General features: G+C 38.2%; 1 protein-coding gene across 10 annotated transcripts in view; it reads left to right on the top strand.

The window, feature by feature from the left end:
• Positions 1-20,866, top strand: part of DOCK8 (dedicator of cytokinesis 8) — an 89,396-nt gene extending 68,530 nt beyond the window's left edge. For all 10 annotated transcript variants that reach the window (XM_085566791.1, XM_085566796.1, XM_085566792.1 and 7 more), the window contains 15 exons: positions 494-590; positions 1,290-1,424; positions 3,426-3,578; positions 4,638-4,796; positions 5,554-5,654; positions 6,088-6,280; positions 10,818-10,961; positions 11,824-11,955; positions 13,536-13,670; positions 14,223-14,312; positions 14,750-14,986; positions 15,628-15,771; positions 16,760-16,866; positions 17,732-17,902; positions 18,507-20,866. In XM_085566791.1, the coding sequence (XP_085422917.1) occupies positions 494-590; positions 1,290-1,424; positions 3,426-3,578; positions 4,638-4,796; positions 5,554-5,654; positions 6,088-6,280; positions 10,818-10,961; positions 11,824-11,955; positions 13,536-13,670; positions 14,223-14,312; positions 14,750-14,986; positions 15,628-15,771; positions 16,760-16,866; positions 17,732-17,902; positions 18,507-18,570 (2,062 nt within the window). In that variant the 3' untranslated portion in view covers positions 18,571-20,866. The remainder of the gene's footprint in view (positions 1-493; positions 591-1,289; positions 1,425-3,425; positions 3,579-4,637; positions 4,797-5,553; positions 5,655-6,087; positions 6,281-10,817; positions 10,962-11,823; positions 11,956-13,535; positions 13,671-14,222; positions 14,313-14,749; positions 14,987-15,627; positions 15,772-16,759; positions 16,867-17,731; positions 17,903-18,506) is intronic.
• Positions 20,867-23,495: the final 2,629 nt, after the last annotated feature.

The raw sequence follows: 23,495 nt of genomic DNA, 5'->3' as shown, positions 1-23,495 counted from the left end.
TTTTCTACAGTCTCAGGAAAAAACATTTTAAATTGCCAACATTAAACAATGCTTCTATGTCACTGAAGCAATTTCCACTTTAATCTAGTCTACTGTTTTTACTTCTTTTAATGAAATTGTCAGATCAGTTATCAGTTACTCCATTTTGGAGTTTTGTGTCCTGCTACAGGCAATGCATTCAGAAATTACAGCATAGTTTACTGAAAAACTGAACATGACATTACGTAGCCACTATGCAGATGACTATTAAGGAGGAAAAGCATCTTTCCAAACTGTCTAGAGGCCTAGTTTTCAGAAGTCCCCTTTGTGACTGCTCTTCTATGATAGCAGCTTTCCTAATTTCACTCCATAATTTTTAAGAAACATTTGTCATTGCCTGCTCTTATGGGATCATTCAGAATAGTATGCATTTTTATTCTGGCTTTGTTTAAACAGCAAGTCATCTAACTCTTGGGATATCCTTTACTTGCTTTAATTAGAACTCCTTTTGCAGGACGAAAGCTGAGCTAGACCAAGAAGCTCTGATCAGCGGAAACCTGGCAACTGAAGCTAACCTGATCATTCTTGATATGCAAGAGAACATCATTCAGGTGAAAAATAGTACAGGTGGCTTAGTACCAATCCCTGCTCCCTCAGAAGCCAGTGGAAGCAAGATTATTTTTTCCTTTTGTTTCTTAAACAGTGCAAAATATGTTCAGATCTTCTGTAAACTTCTGTAGTCTTGAATAGAAAAAAAATCATATGTAGGGAGTAGAAAGCTTCATGTTTGAAAACTTGTTAGTAGAAAAGCATTTATCTGCTAGACTTTTGTCGTACTGGACTTTATTTTTACATTACACCACTCATAGCACCTAGTCTCCCCAGTGTTGTTGTGAGTTTGATCAGAACATACCAGTATGTCTGTTTAGCCTAGATGCTCAGGATATAAGGATGCAAGGGACAGAGTGGTGCTTTCCCACCACAGGATCAGTTCCCAACCCAAAGTATACATGAAGAATTGGAGAGAGTAGAAGTGGAGCTTCAAAAATCACTGCAGGAGCTCACTGATCTTAAAAATGCATTGGAGAATCATCAGAATTTGGGAAACGTTTGGGACCATTCCCCCTCTGTCTTGTCTTCACTACAAAAGTGCTTTGAAATTTCTCCAGAGCAGATGTTAAAAATGAAGAAACTGCAATTTCTGAATTACTGGGTGTCTCATGGGCTGGAGAGCAGAACTTCAGTTTCCTGTGTGCCAGTTCTTTGTTGAATTACCTCATACAGTTATTGTTTTTCTCTCTCCTATGTAGGCAAGCTTTGCAGCAGAATGCAGAGATAATCTCCTGGGAGGAGTTTTGAAGGTCCTGGTAAATTCTCTTGGCTATGATCAGAGCACGACTTACCTGACTCATTGCTTTGCCACACTCAGAGCACTCATTGCCAAGGTATGCTCTTGATATACTTTTGTTTTCATGCTTCAAATCAAATTAAAAGAACACCATTTGTAGAGCAAAGCTATCTCCATTCCCTTATCACTTTTCTTTGATATTTATTAAATATATTTTGCCTATATAAGTGCAAATTACTACCTATAGGGTTGTTACAGGATTTCTGCATCTGTTGTAAGGTTACTTCACTGACCACACAAGATGGAATAATTAAATCTGAATAATCTTGTGGTTTTACAGTCTACTCTTAAACTTAGAAGATTTACTAATGAAAAGCCAAGCAATTCCACACACTTTATTTCAAATACATTCTGATTTTATTTAGGAATATTAATGCCAAGAACTGCACAAGAATTCCATAGAGTTCAATTTAAGTAATTATATCAGCATGACTAGTTTCAAGTCAGATGAGCAGCAGAGAAATCAAAACTTATGAGACACTGAGGTCATCATTCTAAGTTTCTATTTCTAAGATGGGTTGCAAAATTCTAAGTAGATTCTAAGACATTGACAGTTTTCATCTTTGTTCTGCCTGAAAATGAAGCCAAATCCTCATCTCTCTTCCACTTCTGTATCTCCAATAAAAAAACTCCAGGTCAGAAGAAACAAGAACAATAAAGGAAAAAAACCTAACCAAAAAACAAAACAAAACAAAACAAAAACAAAAACAAAAACCCAAAACAACACAAAAAAAACAACAACAAAAACCACAAAAACAAACTAAATCAAAAAAAAAAACCACCTGAAAACTTCAAAACATATATGAGGAGAGAAATTGACCCAAAGTATTTTTTTTTTTTTTAATAGAGATCATAAGGAGTTGGGTGCTTCATAAGGACTCTAAAAATCTTTTTATGATTCATTCTCCTACAAAAAAAAGCAGCTCCACTAAGGAAGAATCCATGAAATGTTTTTTTTCCCTAAACTATTCTAAAATACAAATAAGAAACAGGATACTCCTGTCCAGTTAATGCCTGTCTGCTCTTAAATGCAGATTGGCTGACAAAGCCTAATTACAGGGTAGATACCTGAATAGTTATGAAACTTGTAATTATGTTTTCATTTTACTTTATCTTTAAAAGCTCACTTCCAATTAGAGTAATGAATTTTGTGAAGCAATTGTTATTCTCATTGAAATAGATCTTGTAGTTAAGCTGACTCTGTTCTGTATTTCATGAAGCAATCAGTCCAATTATTTCTATTACACTGTAGGCATATATATGTTATTTTACAAATAAAAGTTATAAAAACCTGTGCCAGCAGACTTCTAATATCAATTAGACACAAAACAGTGAGATAATGGACTGAAGAAAGGCTGAGAATTGGGAAATCAGTCTGCAAATTGGAAATAATATCTCATATTCACTCAGACACCTTTATCAGTCCTGTGTATGTAGATATGGTACTGGTGCATCTGTGCTGTCTCTGCTGAGAGTTTCTTTGGACAGACATCCTGCCCCCAGGCTTGTTGCTGCCATGTGCATTGTGAAGGCACTGCAAAGGAGAGTCTGGTAGGAAAGATTGGCAGTGGAAGTTTTGTCACGCACCATAGGAGGAAGAACATATTGGAAGACTGGGGTAGGGTAGGGCGTTGGTGCAAAGAGCAAAATATTGCTCTTAATATACTTAAGGAAGTATTTGCATGCTTCATCAATCATTATGTATTCTGAAAATAGCAAATCGCCATACTTTTAAGAATTTTGCAATATTTAATGTTTGCAAAAACTCCTGGGGCCATCATACTCTGAGTTTATTCTGTCTCTTTCTCTTTTTTCCAGAACACAAACCCTTCTTTTCAAACCCTTCTTTCTTGTAGAAAATCTTAAAAATTGAATCTACAGCATCACAGGGATCAGAAGTCATAATAAAAAGAACTATAAAATGTAGTTTTTGAAAACTTTTGCCTTTTTTTGAGCCCTTTTACTTTTGTGCACTAGGATAATAATATTTTAATGTCTAGAAATAAGAGTAATAAATGTTTTCTTCTCCTTCCCTTAGTTTGGAGATTTGCTGTTTGAAGAAGAGGTTGAACAGTGTGCTGACCTGTGTCAAAGAGTTCTCCATCACTGCAGCAGCAGCATAGACATTACACGGACTCAAGCCTGTGCCACTCTCTATCTCCTCATGAGATACAGCTTCAGCTCTACCAGTGTAAGATTTTGAGAGCAGCAGTGTATTTTGTGCCAACTTTTTTTGTGATCAATTGAAACAAAGACTGGCATTGCAACAGCAAGTGGAATGCATCTGCAGTCACCTGGTCTGCTGTTTCACACAGTTGAACCAAGAGAAGTGCTAAAAGTGCAGGGGGAAAGTAGCTTTAATTACTGTTCATTGCTTTGATTCAGGTAACATGACTCAATGTTGTCCTGCAATATCTATAAATGCAGCTTCACACAGAGCAGCATTAGGCCTATGACAGCAAAGACTATACAATGCATAAGCAATACCCTTCACACCGTCTTTTTTCTTTCATTCCTGTGTCAGAACAACTCATCTAGTTCTATTCTAATGCAATTGCAACCTCAGCAGAACTCCTGTATACTTGTATTAATGGGAATTCTTCATAAGCTCCTTGGTCTTAGAATTAGGCTCTGATTTTTACCACACATGTGGAGCCAAATACATACATTATGCATGTGGATTAATAATGTTCTAGCACAAAAGCATATGCATTAGCATTTTGGACAGCATCTGATCTTGCACAGAATTTTCTTCACTAGTTATTATTTTAAAAGCCTTGGATATGTAAAAAGTGTAAGCTCTGCAAAAGCAAAATGTACTGCAGACACACCATGATCATCAGGGTATAAAGCATCCCCAATAGAAGCTCCCAGAGGCCTTTTGCCACCCAAATTTGTTTCCAGAATATTTTTCCAGTCCTTCTTCCTGACCTGTTTCAGCGTGTGGTCTGATCCACACACCCACTGGCCTGTTCAAAGGAGGAAAGGGGTGTTTCTGGCTTTCTCCTGTCTCAAGTAAGCATGCATATTTCAAGGAACACTGGAGCACCAAAGTACAGACATGTCAAAATTAGGGATCTTTGGCTTAAGTGTGTAAAACATGGTTAGGTTTGATGCGCCAGAGGCCACTTAGTGAGTTGTGAGTCTACTGCACTCAATATGGACAGGAGAATCACTTTGATAGGGGAGGTAGACATGAACTGCAGTGCAGCCATCATTCTTTCATGCTTTTGTTTTTGTCTTCTGGAAGAATTTTTCAAGAGTGAAGATGCAGGTGACCATGTCACTAGCTTCTCTGGTTGGAAAATCTCCTGAGTTTAATGAGGAATTCCTTCGACGATCCTTGAGAACCATCCTGGCCTATGCAGAGGAAGATACAGATATGCAGGCAACACCATTTCCCATTCAGGTTAAGTCTTTTATGGCATCTGTGGCTTTTATCAGGAGCTTTCACATAGGAGCATGCTTGAAGCAAGTTCTAGATCTTGGTCTTTCAAAGCAATGAAAATAAGAGATTATTGCATAAATTTATGTCTAGCACAAGAGTAAGTGGGGAAGAAGGGGATATTATTCTATAAAATAAACTCTAAATAATATTCCCTGAAATCACATTACAGGAGAATCATCTCTTGGTTTTGAGTACAGCTTTGTCCTAGACCCCAACAGGAATTATGCCCTCTAAGATCTTCCCAAAATGCAATTTGATTCACTGTGTTTTCAGACAAGTACCACCTGGGAAACTTATCTCTATTTGCCAACTTGTAAGGTGTCAGCAGCAGTAATGAAAAACATGTCAGACAACTGTCAAACACTTTGTTAAAAATCTTAGAATAACTTAGGTTGTGCTGAAGGCTTACAAAAACATCTGGTTTCAGATGCAAGATCAACTGAAGCTGAACTCCATTAGCACATTTGTTTGTTTTTTTTTTTTTTCATTCAGAAATAAATATTGCAAAGGATTTCAGCTCGTTTTGATTAGTTAAAATGTGTATATGTAAGATTTGCTATGTCAGCAGCCTTTGCTGCATTACATAGAACTGAAGAAAACATCCTGACATTTCCTTGGGTAAAAGAGGCTTAAGAAGAGTAACATCATCTTGTACAGAAGTTGTTTTTCCAGAAGGAAAAAATAAACACATTGCACATTGATCTTTGCATTGCTTCAGGTAGAGGAGCTACTGTGTAATCTGAATGGCATCCTGTCAGATACAGTGAAAATGAGGGAATTTCAGGAAGATCCAGAGATGCTGATGGACCTCATGTACAGGTGAATCCATTTTGAATTGCTACTGAGAAAATTCTACAGTGAGGTGAGCTGAATTATGCATTTTAGAGACAAGGTGTGACAAACTAGCTGTTTGTAAACATTGCCTCTTTAGCAGAGCTGGTCTTTAGCAGGAGGCCCAGGCTGCTGCAATAAGCACATTGCAGTGCAGCCTCTGGGAGGTGGACGTAGATTTGGGAAAGGATAAGAGTCAGGAACATTGAATAGTCTTGGATGCAGCTGTATTACTTTCCTCATAGTCCTTCTATCTCCTGCTCAGCCCTGCCTAACCATTTGTTTTGCTTTCTGTTTAATGAATTACATAGAATAAATACAGAGATGTCTCCTTCCATTCAACCCAGGGGAAGAATTATAAAGGTATTTTTGTTATTTGAGAAGTGATCATTCACAGCTGCTTTCTGGTCTGTGTTTTCAGAATTGCAAAAGGATACCAGACATCGCCAGACCTGAGGCTGACTTGGCTGCAGAACATGGCAGAGAAGCACACCAAGAGGAAGTGCTACACAGAAGCAGCTATGTGCCTGGTCCATGCTGCAGCACTGGTCTCAGAATACCTGAGCATGCTTGAGGATCGCAACTATCTCCCTGTGGGCAGCGTCAGTTTTCAGGTAAAAGGCTCTGACAGCATGAGGCAGCTCTGGTGTGTGTGTTTGTTCTTGTGCTAAGCAAAGCAGAGGTGCATGTATGGGGTAGATGTTACAATGGCAGTCTCCAGCTTCTATTTCCAGTGGTTTGACACTATAATCTCTCATTTGCTAAGTAGAACCCCTCTATTATCATATGCTTTTTCTAGGGCTGTTACTTATCAACTGTGACAGATGCATCTTTCAAACTTCTTTCTCATAATCTAGATAATTGGAGCTGCTCAGCTCTTTCAGGTGTGTTCTCCAATCCTTTGACTGCCCTTAAGTGACTAACCAAACCCTTTTGATTGATGAATAACACAATCACTGCAGTCAATCCAGTACATTCAAGTCAAGTAAAAATATCCCGTAAGTTCTTTCAGCATGTGCTGTAACTCTCACATTCTCTCACAATCTCTCTGACTACTTCACTGGTTCTTTTGGCATTGTTGAGCTCTTTACTCAGGAATAAACTGATCTTTTCCCAACAATTTTCTTGAGTTTAGTTTTTCACCTTACTTTTCTACGTCACATAGATGAAAGCATAAGTCCTTGTGGTTAAACTTCTTTTAAATGCAGATATATATACACTTAGTTTATCAGATTATGCAGTTACCTCAACTGACTTCATATGCAAATTCAATTATTTTAGTGCTTTTCTCTACATTATTAAAAATAAAAATGGCCAAACCCTTCATTTATTGCCATGTGTTGATAATTTCTCTTATATCATTACTCTCTGAAATCAGTGAATTGTTGGCTGCAATGATTAAAGTAAATCATAAATAATTTCAATTAATTAGTGGAAATATTTTGTAGGATCACCTTAGATGTTATATAGACATCTACTGTTTAGACTTTGTTACCTTTATTAGACTGTAACCCCAGGATTGCATAGTCTGGTGTTGATTCAGGCTAAGTACAATACCTCTAAGATTTTCTTTAGTAATTTCTTATCAGTATTTCCACCATTTTGTCCTGGTGCAGTCTGATAAACCTGCCACCATATGCTCATCTTTTACACTTCAAAGAAGTAGATGATCCCCAAAGCATATTTTGTCTTCTGGAACTTCCCCAGTTTTCTAAAACAAATGGCAGCTCAGAATTCACTGCTTGAACAATCCTTTGATTTGCTTTTTTGATCTGTTGGGGAGCACATTTTATTGTCAAAGTGAGTTTGGAATACTTAACACTAATATTTGGTGCATTCATCATTCCTTATTAAAACCATACCACCTGGGATTTTTCCCTTCAAAATAGTAAATGTGAACATGACTGAGCCACTTGGCATTTTGTATTGAATTTAGTTCATTGGGCATTACTATTTGCAATTCCACCTCAGGAATTAGGTGGTGGACAAGTGTTTATTCTTAATTTTCTTTAATATCAAGATAGCTGTATATACTCTGAATGGCTAAACTTCTGGCCATGGGTTTATACTTCTGCCATTTTGCATCCCTTATCAATTTTGTATACCTTCAAACTTCTAACTTCGATGCATTACTTCTATTTACCCTTCTTTTCTCTCTACTTGTTGGATACTATCATCGTTTGGATATAAGTGAAATCTGCATTCCCTCCCCAATGTCATACTGCTCCCAGGCTGCCTTGAGTGCTTGTAAGCTCACACACTTGACCCTAGCACAATTCCTCCCTCCATTGCTCCTAGATTATGCAGGTTGCTATAAATGGATATGTTTTCATTTATGTTAGAGAATTGAAGTCTATTGTGCAAGGCAGTAGGCAAGCAAAAATTTAGAAGTTTAAAAGCAGCAAATCAATTCCTCTCATCAAAATGCTTGTGCAAATACATGTTTTCCAAAGAAATAATTGCCCCATAGGAGAGAGGTAATAAAATGCCCTAATGACAAGGACCTAATTACAGAACTCTTTATCTGACAGGAAAATTTTGAATTTCAGTTTACTCAATAACAGTAACTAACTGTAATAACCCTTTGCATTTTTACATAGGCTTTCAACAAAAGGTTTCCCATTCCTTACAAATAGGTTTATGTTTTATAGCACCTGTGGAAATCTTATTCAGATGACTTTGTTAAAGGAGGGAAACACCACACAAACTGGCTCAGCTTTACATGTAGTTACAGGTCACACTCCCTGATTCTTTCTGTAATCATTTCTTCATTTGGCTCAGGTATGAGATCAACTAATATTGGTGATATGCATTTAGTTATGGAACTGAGGGTGATAATAATGTGAATAAAAATATTATTCTAGATGAGTAGAAGTATTACCTCCTTTTTACAGATGAGTAAAATGAGTCAGCAAAAGATCAAATCAGTTCTTATTTTGATCTTCTACAGTGAGTCTGTTAGCATCCAGAAAACTGACTGTCAGTAGAGTAATACTTTTCCTTATATTGTACCAGACAAAATGCTTCCCTCTATGCAATCAAAACTATCACTCAAAATCAGAGTGGGGTCACTTTCAGTGGAATTCTCTTTGAGCTTAATTCATATTAACACTTCACAAGCTGTAAAGCAGAATTAGTGGGATTATGAAGTGCATAGGGACTGACTTTAAAACCACTTGGTATTAACACAGACAAGTATTTTGTGTATGTGTCTACCTGCTGAGGTACCCAGCTCAGCAGCAGCCTAATTTGGCTGGGCTGTTTGGGCATCTAGGTTGCAGGCTACCCTGGCCTTATTTAACATGGTGATAAGGGCTGGGGATCAGAGGGGTTTTTGAGTTCACAGAAGTACTTATTTTCCTTAATGAAAACTAGGCTTGTGAATTTCAATATAATTGCTGATAAAATACATGGTGATTTATGTGCTGCCTTTATAATACAAGGGATATGTAAAATTATTCAATATGAAAGATATAAAGGCTTAAGTTGGGTGAGGCATGTCCACTTCGCAGAAGATCATGTAAGCCTCAGGAGTATGTCGTGCAGTCTCTCTCCTCTTAGAGTGCATGGACTGTAAAACATGAAAGTACATTCCTGATATTAGTTATTAGAGGCTTAAAGGTGGAGAAGGGACAATTGGTGTCCATGCCTTTCTAATTACTTTTGTATATAAATTACTTCTCTAGACTCTCTTCTCTTTGCTAAAGGAAAATAAAAAATAATAATTTTTTTTAAAGCCACCAGAGTCACATGAAAACAGTCCTTAATGGCTACTGTTACAGAAGAGGAAAACTTGAAATTAATCTGCATGGCTTTTGAGTTTCTGCAGATATGAGCCAGTGAATCTAAGTCTGGTTGAAGTCACTCTCTTCAATGACACTGGTCAGTAAAAAGTGACATAGGTGTGCTAAATGTGCTGTAGTTCTTCCTCTGGCCAAAATTCAGATGTGTTCTTAACTCCTGTGAATGCTATTCCAAGGCTGTGCTCACCCTTCCAGTGGGGCTGACATGATGTGCAGACAAGGAAGTGTGATGGCACCACTTGGATGGTTGGAGTAAATTTCACCCATGGAGAAATAAATACATCCATAAAACCCAGGGGTGAAAGCCCAATGCTGCTAGCGGTGTGTGGTGTCAATTCTCTATCTGAAATCTGATCAATAGTAACAGCCCTCAGGGCCTCTGCTATTTTATAAAGATGCCTTTAAGGGCTCAGCTAGACAGCCAGCTGGCATCCATCCTGCACTCAGACAGATTGTCATTGCCAATTTCTGCTGAAATGAGACACTATGACACTAATTTAACTCCTTTTAATTAATAGAAAATCAAAGCTTAGCCTTTGTGCTGCTGCTAAAAGTTACATTTGGCAATCCCATACTATATGTACACATATTTGCTGTTATCTTGTACGTATTTCTATATATTTTAATTTTTTTTAATGTTGATGCCACCCAGTGTTATATATTCAAAGAAGTCCTGAAGAATGGTAGACATGTTCTTTAAAGGTCTAGAATCTCAAGAGAGTGACTTCATCTAGTTTTATTTAAATGCACAGTGGGATCCATAACATTAACAAGAAACTGAGTAAATTCTGCAGATTTAAAGTGCAGTATGGCAGAGAATGAACCAAGAAGGAGCAATCAATTATTGTAGTTTTTAGTATGATATTACCTGTGTCCTACTTCTCATCTGCTTGGAAAAGGTGGATAAAAACCTGAACATTCAATTTATTCAAGTAGGTGGCAGAAGGTCTGGAATGCAGTTTGGAATTTCCCACCCCTAAGTGCCAGCACTAGGAAAGGCACATTGCTTGTGACCTTAGTACTACTGGGTATTGAGCTCACTGCAAGCTCCATGGAAATCCAGCCACCAGAAAGAGCTAGTTTGACACCTACAGGAATCTGCATTTTAAACTGAGGCTAGAAAGAAAATTTATGATTCTTCCAGTGAAACTCCTGATCTGCCATCTATGGAGATTTATGATGTTATTTTAACTTCTGAAAACTAATGTAACTGTGTGTCCCCTGGTTGCACCTGAAAAACCTGATTCCTCTTCCCATCATGTAAATATGTTGAAACAATTTCTTCCTCAAGCTTTGTGAAATACTGTTGATTTAGGTTTTTTTATTTGTGTGCTTTAATGGATTTTAGAACATTTCATCCAATGCGCTGGAGGAATCTGCTGTTTCAGATGATGTTTTGTCTCCAGATGAAGATGGCATATGTTCTGGGAGGTATTTCTCAGAAAGTGGACTGGTAGGCCTGCTGGAACAAGCTGCAGAGCTCTTCAGCACGGTGAGTGAGGACCAGAACCACCAGGAGGGAATGGATAGTGGGCTACCTAAGCCAGATCCACAGCTTCCTTTTCTGCACGTGAGGAAACAATGTAGTACTCCTAAACCAGGCATGACAGACCTGCCACAGTCCAAATAACAAGAGGACACATTTTTGGCCGTCCAAATACTGCCTCAGTCAGATTGATTAACCTAGGCTTTTTCAGCCCAGCTCAGTCACATACCCACCTCTACAGTGCAGACCACAGGCAACATCAACAGAAAGTGATTGTCTCAGGCAGCAACCAAGATTTTCAGTTGGTATTATGAAGAGATAGTACATTTAAGAAAAAGATCTTGCATAAAGTATGTATTTTAGAAGGCATGTGAGAGTTACTCATATACTTTTATAAAGTGTACAACCAGGAACCTCATAATCTATGCTTACTATATAAGGACTTGTGATTTAGCATCTCTAAAGATATCACTTGGGTCCCTTTGTCCAGACACAGCTCTGGTTGCCGTGAATCATACATGACAAACAAGTCCATTTCCTGCTGCTAACCTGCATTTCTAGTTCTTGTAGCCCTGAAGCAGAAACCAGGGCTTTACACAGGAATTTGAGCTCAAGAGCCAGATCAGAGATCCAAATTATATCCAGTATCCAGTTCTCTGTTTGCTGTTCAGAACGACCCATTTACCATTGCTAGTTTTCAGAGCACCAAAACAAGCAACACAGCAGATTAACAGATGATTCCTATAAATCCCCTTTTCTCCATTGATAGAGATATAGTTTCTTTTAATTTCTTTTTAGAGTGTATGAAAACTCACTTCATTCCTTCCTTTTTTTTTTTTTTTTTTTTTTTTTTTTTTTTAATTCTAAGGGAGGTTTGTATGAAACTGTGAATGAAGTGTACAAAATTGTCATCCCCATATTGGAAGCACATCGAGACTTCAGGAAGCTTACCTTGACACACAGCAAGCTACAGAAGGCCTTTGACAGCATTATTAATAAGGTACTTTTGAGGCAAGGCACTGCTAGCAAGACACTTTTCTGGGTTGCACTATTTGTTTGAGACTGCTGTTAATAAAATTGTTCATGAGTGTATTGGGTTTGTGTGGCCAGGTTTTGATAGTGGAGGGGGAGGGTTAGAAGAATAATGCCAGTGAGAAGCTGCTAGAAACTTTACCCATGTCCAACAGAGCCAATGCCAGCTGCTAGACAAGGCTGAGCCCATCAGTGGCAGTGGCCGCAGCTCTGGGATAATATATTTTAAAAGGGAAAAAAGTTACTGGCCAGATGTAATTGTGCTCAGAGGAAAGACAAGTGGAAAATATGTGAGAGCGACAGCTCAGCAGACACCAAGGTCAGTGGAGAAGGAGGGGCAGGAGGTGTCATGGGTGCCAAAAAGATTCCCCTGCAGCCCATGGTGCAGCCAAGGGTGAGACAGCTGTGTCCCTGAAGCCCAGGGAGATCCACAGGGGAGAAGAGATCCACCTGCAGCCCATGCCAGAGTGGGTGGATGCCTGAAAGAAGGCTGTAACCCCATGTGAAGCTCACACTAGAGCAGGGAGGAACCACAGAAGAACTCCTCTCCCTGGGCAGTGGGAGAAGCAACATGTGATGAACTGACCATAACCCCCATTTCCCATCTCCCTATGCCACTGGGAGAGAAGATGTAGAGCCTAAGGAGAAAGGGGGCAAGATATTTTTAAAAGTTGTTCTACTTCTTGTTATCCTGTTCTGAGTTTGATTGGTAATAAATGTGATTAGTTTTCCCAAGTAAAGTGTGTTTTGCCCATGATGGTAACTAATTAGTGATCACTCCCTATCCTTATGTCAGTTCATGAACCATTTATTATTGCTCTCCAGGGAGGGATAATACTGTGGCTTTGGTGGGTACCTGGCCTCCTGCCATGATCAACCTACCAGAATTTGAAATAATTCTATTTCTTTTCTCAAATAAAACTTCCACCTGTTTAGGTCTACCTACATGGCCTACAGTGTAAAAAGGCTCTCCCTACAAAAAAAGCAGAAATGAATGGGTTTAGCTGACCATATCTGTGTCCACTGGGCCACATCTGTTTAACAAAAATAACTTTAATGTGTTATTGTTTAGTGTTTTTAGTTATAAACAGAAGAGTGGTTATATTTATAAAACATATTTCATAAATATGAAAACCTATCTGAATTGTCAGCACTCATACCATCCCTTCTCTTTCTTCAGAAGAATCTTATGCTGAGCTTAGTCAGTTTCAAATTTGTATCAATTTTCATTGCAAATTTGCAAAATTTTCATTTTGTTACATGTATTCAAAGGAATTAAGAAATAATAAGCTATTTTGTTTTGTGCAACCTCCCTCATGATTAGGTTAAATTCTAAATTAGATTTCAGTCAAATGTCCCTTAGTTGTATGCTTTCTCTCCTGTGCTTCTAATCCATCAGCACTGATGATACATAGAAGTGGCTTTGAAATGGGGAAAATGTAGGACGAGTGGATTTTCTTATACATCAGTTGGGGGGAAAAGAGGCACCCAAATACTATAATGTCCACATAAAGCAGTTGTGAATTTCCTCTTCTTTTTATCTATCAGGGTCAGAAACGAATGTTTGGAACTTACTTCCGTGTTGGTTTCTATGGATCAAAATTTGGGGACTTAGATGAACAGGAATTTGTTTATAAAGAGCCTGCAATTACAAAACTACCAGAGATTTCTCACAGATTAGAGGTAAGGAAAAACATTATACTAACAGGATCTCAAATGGTATATTATACTTTTCAGTCAACCCACACAGTCCTGATATTATCATTGCTATATGAAAAAATCAGTAACAGACTGATTTGTGCCACAGAATATTTCCTTAGTGTTTCCTTAGTATTTCTTTAGTGTTTCCTTAGTGTTTCCTTTCCACAGTATCCCTTATTAAAGCATAATTATGTAAGTGAGCCATTCTTTTGAGGCTATGTGTCATTCAAGCAGGCCTATAAAATGTTGAGTGATTTTGAGCATGCCAGATATTTGCTTTGGTATCTTTTAAACATTTTTTATAGAATTGCTATATTCCCTCCTGATTGTTTAACCTCAAGCTCTGTGACTGTCTGAGCAATTCACAGTGATCTTTGTCAGAAGATGCCTTACCCTGGCCAGCTGTGGTTTGTGGAACAGTATACTGACTGTACAAAGCCCAGAAATTGTCATGGTTGTCACTCCTTTCTCCTAGAATTGCATTAGCATTGCATTAAAGACTAAAATTTTGGGATAATTCTTTTTTCTTTCTAGGGATTTTATGGCCAGTGTTTTGGGGAGGATGTTGTGGAAGTGATTAAGGACTCTGCTCCTGTAGACAAAAGAAAGCTGGATCCCAATAAGGTAGGGAAAGTACTACCAAGAGGGTTGAGTGCTTTCTCTCACAAGAGAAATGAGAAGGTCCCCTTTGCAACTTTTATGCTCAAACATTAAGGCATTAAAAGAAACCACCCAACTTGGCATCTCTGTGCCCAGGGGTATTAAAACTTCTGTGACAGGCTCAGGTAGCTTGTCATAGAGCATAGAAATTAAAAGTTCCAGTCTCTGGTCCTTGCCCTGGTTCTGGTCCCCAGGGTTAAGCTGTGCCCTTCTAGATGCAAATTTTGTTAGCTCTGAATAAGAAAATGATCTCTGAAGGATTTTCAGCTCTATGCTTTTCCAGACCATCCATTGCCTACACATCCTTAGGCAATGTGTACTAAGGGATACTTCACATGAACCATTCCTTTTACATTCCTTGGGTTGTAAAGTACTGTAATGGTTCTTCCCTCTTTTCTTAGGCATACATACAAATTACTTTTGTGGAGCCCTATTTTGATGAGTATGAGATGAAGGACAGAGTTACCTATTTCGAAAAGAACTTCAACATCTGTCGGTTCATGTACACTACGCCTTTCACTATGGATGGGCGTCCCAGAGGAGAACTTTATGAGCAATACAAGAGGAACACCATCCTAACCACAATGCATGCTTTCCCCTACATCAAAACTAGAATCAATGTCATCCAAAGAGAAGAGGTAATTGGATTTTGAAGACAGATCTAATTTCTCAAGGACTGAATGAATCTCTGGATGGAAAGATTTCCAAATTTATGCTTGGCAATAAAAAAGAATTCTGAATTTCTCAGACATTGCTCTTGTAAACAGAACTATCACAGAAGGGACAGACAAGGCAAGATATACTGTGGAGAAGAGACAATAGCCAATGTACATTCTTCTTTTGACCTCCTAGCTGTAATGCTGTGTAGGGGGATGTGTGGAGCTCTGTTTGTAGCTATACTTCTAGCTGGTAAAGCAGATGTAGGATAGGAGTACAGTCAGAGAACTAGATTTGGCTTAGGTCTGGTTTAGAAACAGGGAAGCTTTATACATAAAGCTTCACCATTTCAGGCATGAAATGTTAGAGTAAGAATGAATTTATGCCAACAGAAGGTCTGACTCACACCCTATTTCTGCAAATGATAAGACATCTAAGATCTTTGGATCAGCTGCACCATCTGCCAAGATGACCATCTGCCAAGTTAGATTGAACAGTGTTCGTGAGTTTCACAACTACTGCTTTTGAAACAGGAGAATGATAGTGATATTGTTGTATTTAGAATAGGTCAGCTGCATGCATGACTCAGGTAATGAACCATCTTTTCTTCCCTTTCACTTAGTTTATTTTAACACCAATTGAAGTTGCTATTGAAGATATGCGTAAAAAAACACAGGAACTAACTGCAGCCACCAACCAAGAACCACCAGATGCCAAAATGCTCCAGATGGTTTTGCAGGGCTCAGTTGGAGCCACTGTAAATCAGGTAAGGGATCCAAGTAAGCCAGATGAAGTGTACTTTCCTCACTGTGCATTCTCTTTTGCACTCCTATTTCTTCCACTGGAAGAAGTACATCTAGTCAGATACATTTAGTCACTGTGTGTATTTAATTGATATTTAGTAACTGTATACTGTTCATCAGCTATGCTTTTGGTGAAAGTGTTCCTGGGAAGCATTGTACTGGCTTCTGGCACTGAAACGTAGAAATCTTGTGAATGAATCCAAAGAGTTTTCATTTCTAACCTGCTAGCCATCTTAGCCATTTTGTTCATTGCAGATTTATCCTTGGAGAATGGGAATAATAATAATAACAATTTTCCTGTGGAACCACCACAAACTCAGTTTCATGGAAATTAAGTCAATACATGAAGTCAAGTCCTGAGTGCCCCAAAGTAAAGCTGAAATACAATATGTATAACATAAACATACACGCTAAAAAAAAGCCCAGGCAATTAAAAAACTTAAAATGGAATGATGAAGCCATGGCTGAGCAAAAACTTGGTGTTATGCACAGTATCACAGAGTTTGGGTTTTTTTCCTGAAAGCCTAAATACTCTGTTTCCAACCAATGCATCTATTATGAAATGCAAAGAATGACCTTTTTCAGCACTGGGCTTATTGCCTGAAGGTCTTGTAATACACACAGAGGAGCTGTGTTTCTCTAATATAACCAGGTTTGTCACTGGAGCTGTCTCAGCTCCTCTCTGCTGGGCAAAATTTGCTCCCTTTGTTGTGGAACTGGAGGACGAATAATAACAGGAGAGGATAAGATACGCTGGGCAAAAATTCTGCTTGCCAAAGGAAGTATTGTGGTGGAAGGGGAGCTAAAATTCATCCTGTTATGGTAACTGTGCCTAGTTTTATTTTCTTTCGTAATTGCAGTCGTGAAATAACAAACAGCTTTAAACAAATGTGTGTTCTGTTTTCAGTCTAAGCAGGCGGGTTTCACATTTTCCTGTGTTATTTCTATAAGGGACCACTAGAGGTAGCACAAGTGTTCCTGGATGAAATTCCAGCAGACCCCAAACTTTATCGACATCACAACAAGCTGAGGTTGTGCTTCAAAGAGTTTATAATGAGGTCAGTAAAATAAAACTGAAATGCGGAATTACATCAATACATTCAATATTAGCAATACTGCAATGATAATATAACTGAGTAATTACCTATGCAAGTTTAGCATCATGAATCCTGGCATCTCACACTTTGAACACTTGCACCACGCTTGTTATCTCGGCTTCACATTAATGCCTAGCTCAGCATTGCTTTCTCAAAGGGAAGAAATGTTAACACTCTAATAATGTGAAATTAATGAAATTAAGATCTTCCATTTCTTTTGCCTTTGACATCTTACAGAAATCAAACATTTCAGACTATTGCCTTGATTTGATTTTTAATAAAATGACATTCTTACTTAGCAAGCTGTTCATAAGAAAACTGCATCTATCAAGCAGACACAGCAGTAGTGGCAGACACGTCCTTTGCTTTAGATACGTTTGTAGATCTCAACAGGAATATTCATATACGATGATACTCATCTCCTCAGTCCAGACTATCCTCCTTGATAAAGGATAAGTTAAATAGAGTTAAATAAAAATAAGTCTTATGCAGAAGATACAGTTTCTAAGTATTGCTATTGCCCATTTATCTGTTTATACAGTAAGTACGCAGCTAGCTCAGTATTCTGCCGTCATTAAAATTGCTTTTAATTAGTTCATTCATGCTTTCCTAATTTCTTTAAAATATCATCTCAATTTATGTACTTGAAAAAAACAGAACTTTCTTATTAGTTCATTATCACTTTAGTCTTGACAAGTTACCAGAGGAATGCCTAGACTAAAAGAACTGGATTCTTGTCCATTTCAATTACCTAACACAAAACAAGGGAGTTTAACAGAAGTAGATTATATATATATCATGTCTTTTTTCCTTTCCTTTTGTCTAGGTGTGGTGAAGCAGTGGAGAAAAACAAGCAACTTATTACTGCTGATCAGCGGGAATATCATCAGGAGCTCAGAAGAAACTACATGAAACTGAAGGAGAACCTTAGGCCCATGATTGAGAGGAAGATCCCAGAGCTGTACAAACCTGTACCGCTTAAGATCCATAGCATAAGGTATAGTTAGGGCAGGTTATCTGTTGTGGCTATACAAAATTATGCCACTTTTTGCAAGGAAAAAAGGGAGTTTTACTGGCAGTTAAAACCAAGCCAGAATATACACAGCCAACTCCATATACTGATTAAAGAAATTTGCTGACTTCCGCTGGAGATGATTGTAGTGTTAGCTGTGTTTTTCAATCTCTGCATTCTGGGGGTAGAGGATTTATGTAATTTTAAAGGCATTGTTAGATAAGACTTCTCTCTCACCCTAACAAATTTACTGGAAACGTCTTGTGATTTTTCAACATTTGAAGCCAGAAAGGAGATAGAACAAGTATGGTACCATGTGGTGTTAGGCAGCATGAAGTCATCCTTTCACTACAGAAAACATAATCCTTTTTAGTCACATGACTGACACAGAAGAGTCCAGTCTACTTTGATTATGACTATATGCTTCTTCACAAAGTCACTGTGTCCAGTTTGGGGTGGGAGAAGAAGAAATTACAACTCTGACCTGCCAACACATAGCATGGTTCAGCAGAGTTTCTTTTCACAAGACAGGTATTTTTTTGTTTGTTTTTAATTTGCCAACTCTATTTATGAATCTGTTTCATTGCAGGGAATCTTTTCGTAACCACAGTTTTAGGAAATATGATGCCCAGACTTCTTCCCAAAGCACCTAAGCACTAGCTGCTTTGGCCAAGGAAGAGTTTCATGCTGCAAGACAGAAGAGATGGAGTATTTATTCCACATCTATGAAATGAGAAATCTCTCACAAGACAGCATGTGCACTTTCTGGACAGCATGCAGAAAAGTATTTACACAGGATCACTGAATGAAACCTAGGGGATAAATCCTAATCAAGCACATTTATCACAAGGGCTTGGAAAGGAAGGGGATGCTTTTTTTTTTTTTTTTTTTTTTAGATACTTTTGTATATATTGTACAATAATGGCCTAATGCAGAGGGGTGAACCTTAGAGTGGCCAGTGGCATGAAGCCAGTCATGACTAGGTAACAGACATAGAACTTTGTGTGTTTTGATTGAGGTGAATCCAAATAACATGTTGAAGGAATAACAACAAATTATATCTGTTTATAGTCCTTTACCAAGACAGCATTTAACTTGCAGAAGCACATTCTACAAGTTAATCACATGCTTAAATTTTGTCTTAATGAGGAGGGACATGGTTACCTGCTCAGTGTTTGCTGGGTAGGTGCCCTATGGAAGGATAATTTACTCAATCAGTTTCTGAACAGATTCTTGTCATGGCCCTTAACTGCAGGGAGTTCTGCACAAGGTTTCTCAACCAAACCATGAAAATTAATAAGTAATAATAGATAGTTTTTGTAGATCTTCTTTTTTTCTAAGTATAGGGATATGCAGTATAGCAACTTGACATGCAGTTAGTGATTTGTAACATATTTAGCAGAGCTAACAAGTAATAATTTGAAAAGAAGATGCTAAGCTATGAGTGATTCTTTATTACATAAAGCTCTTATGTAGATAACCTTATTGAAAATTAACTACAGAAGCTCACGATGGGGATTTCCTGCAAATCATTTGACTCAGGCTTTACTGCAGCTTAAGAGAAATTAGCACATAATTTATAATATCTAGTGCTTGGTATTTTTTGAGTCCTAAAGAAATATCTTACTAAGTAATCTTTACACCCCTTCTCTGAATTATGGAAATGTTATTACAATTTTTCAGATGAGGATGCAAAGAGAGAGGAGAAATTAGGACTTCAGAACTTATTTAGGACTTTTGGAACTCATTTGGACTTTTGGAACTCCTTTAGTGAGGCAGTGGAAGAGCTACAGTTTTTATTGTGACTATGCTTGCCACATAATGTTTGTATTTTGAAACAAGGATCTGTTTAAGTGTCCTAAATATTAGTTCCTCTCCTGCACCTCGTCAATGTTTTGGAAATTATACTTTAATGCTGATTAAAGTAACCAATTCCATTTGTCCAAGCACAGAATTTAATGTTAAAATTCAAGGAAATGGTATATTTTTTTCCTTTATGCTTTATTTTAGAAAATTACAGTGAACTTCTTCAGAGCTGATGCCATATGTTTCAAAAGGCAAGGCCTCTTTAATCCAAAAGTGTAAGGGAGATTGAGGCTGTTGCTCTTAGTGGAAACATTTTGATTTTTTATGGTCACTTGCAGCCTTGCAATTTGATAATATGAATATTCCAAGCACTTAATTAACATTTTTATCATGTTTTGAATGTGTTTTGTAGAAGATTAGCACAGATAATCAAACAAGATGAGATGTAGAAGTAGGTGAAATAAACCCTGTAGTTACACAGCACTTGGAGTGTAAGAAAATAATTTCCATCTTCATTCATAGTATTGTTAAATTAAATAATCAGGAATAACAACTCCCTGACTTTGAAGTGAACATATCCAAAGTACACAAGCAAATGGTATAAAAAGCTTAAAGCAAAAGATGCCTCTATGTCAGAGTCGTTTCTCTATCTTCAAGTTGCTTTGAAACAGTTCTAGATTGAAAAATTACTGATTTCCCGAAGTTTTGAAGCTATGAGATCTCTGCCTATCAGAACTTAGCCCTTTCTCTATTGTTTTTAACTTCCAGTTAAGGAGAAAGGTCACAATTTAACATCACTGTTTACAAGATACTTACCCTTTACAGCCTAACTAACAGAAACCTCAGGTAAATAAAACTCCCAATTTATCTAGTACAATATACTAGATAAAAGTAATGAAGTGGCTCCTTGAACTGAAATAATACTCAGGAGAATATGAATACTGACAGAGTCTTCTCTCTTCTCCATTTTACAAGCTGAGCACCTCGCAGTCAGATGGCCAGTCTTGCCCTCAGTTTGCATTTCATGTTGTCCCTTCTGCAAATGGAACATGGGTTGTACATTTCTTTTAAGAGCTGAACTATGTGAAACAAATTTTCTGTTTTACAATATTCATTTTGCAATAAAGCAATTGTTACATGGCATATTTAGCAGTGCTGCCTTTGTGTTGCATCTTATATCTCAGTAGAATGCAGCTGGAAAGAAAGTTTCAGCAGGAAGAACATTTTCTTGTAGAAGCATCATTTATCAAATGTCAGAATCTGTGGTATTGATGACTCCAAGATTGTAGAAAGTCTCTGTCTTTCTTCCCCTCAGCCAAAGCAGAAGCCATAATTGGTCTGTGCTGGTTCCAAGGTTGTTTATTCTGTTTATCTCTCACATGTTCTGCTGCCCTGCCCAGCTCTGTCCTGCAGGGCAGCGTGTGGGGCTCTGCCCTCAGTGGGATGTTACAAACATTAAATACCAGAAACTCCCTGGGCTGGATTTACAATAATGTGCCAATATCTGTCACCTACGTTGAACAGTGTGTCCCTATCCTGAACCAACAGAAAAATGCCAACACCACAGTGAAACATGGAGGGCATGAAGAAGAAGAAAAAGGACAAGACACACCCAATTTCCTCCGTCTTGTCCCCTTTGGACCCCTTATCTAGAATCCTAAAATTTTACTTTTGCCACACTTAATTATTACTTATATCAAACACTCAGAGCTTGTAATTCATCCTGTAAGATTGAAAACTCTTTCCCATGGACAGAGATCACAGACAGTGTCTCTGGGGGCTCTGTCCAGGGGGGTTCCTGACCCCTGCCAGGGTCCCAGACCTTCCAGGGCAGCCAGAGGGATGTCCTGGATTCCCACAGTCAAAAAATACATTTATCTGGGCAGAGGATGTGTTGGTCTGTCTTTAAGATAAATTGTGACTATTGCAGGGATTAAAAGCAACAAGTTGCTTCCCAACTTCTGTTTTTCATTCAGTGTATGTGAAAAATGTCAGTGGGAAGCTCAGTGACAGTAGTGCCCTCCTTTCTTCCCCTGGTCTGTAGCTGTAGAGCAGAAACATGCCTGATTCCTGAATTCAGCATCTGGGTGATTCAAGACTAAGGGAGAGTTTTGTGTGTCCAAACTAGGTAGATCCAGGGATAAACTGCTGAGACTGTCAAAGGGAGTGCCAACAGATAAGCATGACACCATCCTAGATATTCAGCTGGGAGTCACTGGAGCTCACTCACCCCTTCCATTTACCACTGGCAAGCACCAGCTTTAAGGAGCATGGTGCTGAATTTGGCACAGGAATCCTCTAGCTCAGCACCAGCCTCTGTCTGTTGACACATCAGCCATGCCCCATCCTGTGGCAGCACACGGGTGGCAAGGTGGTGACCAGCAGCCTCAGGTCTGTGCACAGCCCCACTGCCATGGGAGAGCACTCCCGACCCAGAGCAGGGGTCGGCACACTCTTGCACATCTGGAGCTATAAGGAGTCCATGCCGGGTATGAGGGGGTCAGCAATAATGCCCAGAAGTATAAATATCAGCGCATTTTGAAAACATTTGAATAGTCAAAGCAGCTGCTTTTGGTCAGCACTACGAACCCTACATGGGCAGCACGGGATTTCCTGGTTTACAGAACAGTTACAGAACAGGGAGCACACCTTTCATGCTACATAAAAAACCCACAACATCAGGAGGTGATGGACTGAACAGGCATGAATGTGAGTAGGAGTAGCCACATTTGTGCTGGGTACAGAGAAAAGCAGTGCTGTCACTTAAAATTGGCAGTGTGGATTATTTGACCTCTCCTGGGAAGATGAATGCTTCCTTGTTATGTTTCCCACCAAATGTGAAGACTGGGAAAAGTGAAAGCAAGCATTTAAACTATTTTTCGTTGTTTTTCTTTGTCTATTGGAAGTATCATTGTCTCAAACATTTCAGAAAGGGCAAAAAGCTTAGCAGAGAGCTTGACACAGGGCCAGCTAGGAATCTTTTAGGTGTTTCAATCTCTCAAAGCAATACTTGTTATGAAAATGAAGCACATAATAAGTGTTTTACAGGGGTTTACTGCACTACACTGCTGATGTCTTCTGGTAGAGAGGAACATGTAGGAGGAGTGCTCGTAGGGTGCTGCCATTAGCAAAAGTCCCTTTTGATTACATGAATAAAGACAATGCACTCTCACAATAGAACTCAGTTTATGTTTTGGAAAGCTACAGTAAATTCTGGCATTCATGGAGCACTTCACATAGTGATGATGTTTCTGTCACTCTTTATGTTCTTACTGAGGGATTGGTTTAAATTACTCATTTTCATTCAAAACCAGACTGTTTTGTAACATTATTATTATTCAATATTGATAAGTAAAAGATCCTAAAAACATCAAAGTATTTAGCTGACCAAACCATGCAAAACTGAATCCCTGAAGGTGCTCAATAATAACCTTTAGAACAATAATTTAGAAAGCCTTGAAAGTTATAACATTTTGTTCTGCTTGTCTGTTCTAAGCAATTTGATGTTTTGCACTTTTCAAAACAAAATTTTCTCTTTAGAAAAAAAAATTACAATGCTGAATTTTACTTTTTTTTTAGTTTATCTTCATTAATTTAAAAGATATCTAAACCATTACACACAACCTTTTGTCTATGTTCTTTTAGAATTATATCTTGTTACAGAAATAAGGTTTTTCACTATCAGCCTCTATTCATGGAATATTTCTAAACATGAAGCTACTGTTAGGATGCAAATTACAAGAAAATGAAATAACCAAAGGGGCAAGGTGTT

This window comes from Lonchura striata, chromosome Z, assembly GCF_050655825.1.
Source record: "Lonchura striata isolate lonStrDom1 chromosome Z, ASM5065582v1, whole genome shotgun sequence".
Lineage (NCBI taxonomy): Eukaryota > Metazoa > Chordata > Aves > Passeriformes > Estrildidae > Lonchura > Lonchura striata.
This window is presented reverse-complemented; position numbering and strand designations above follow the sequence as displayed.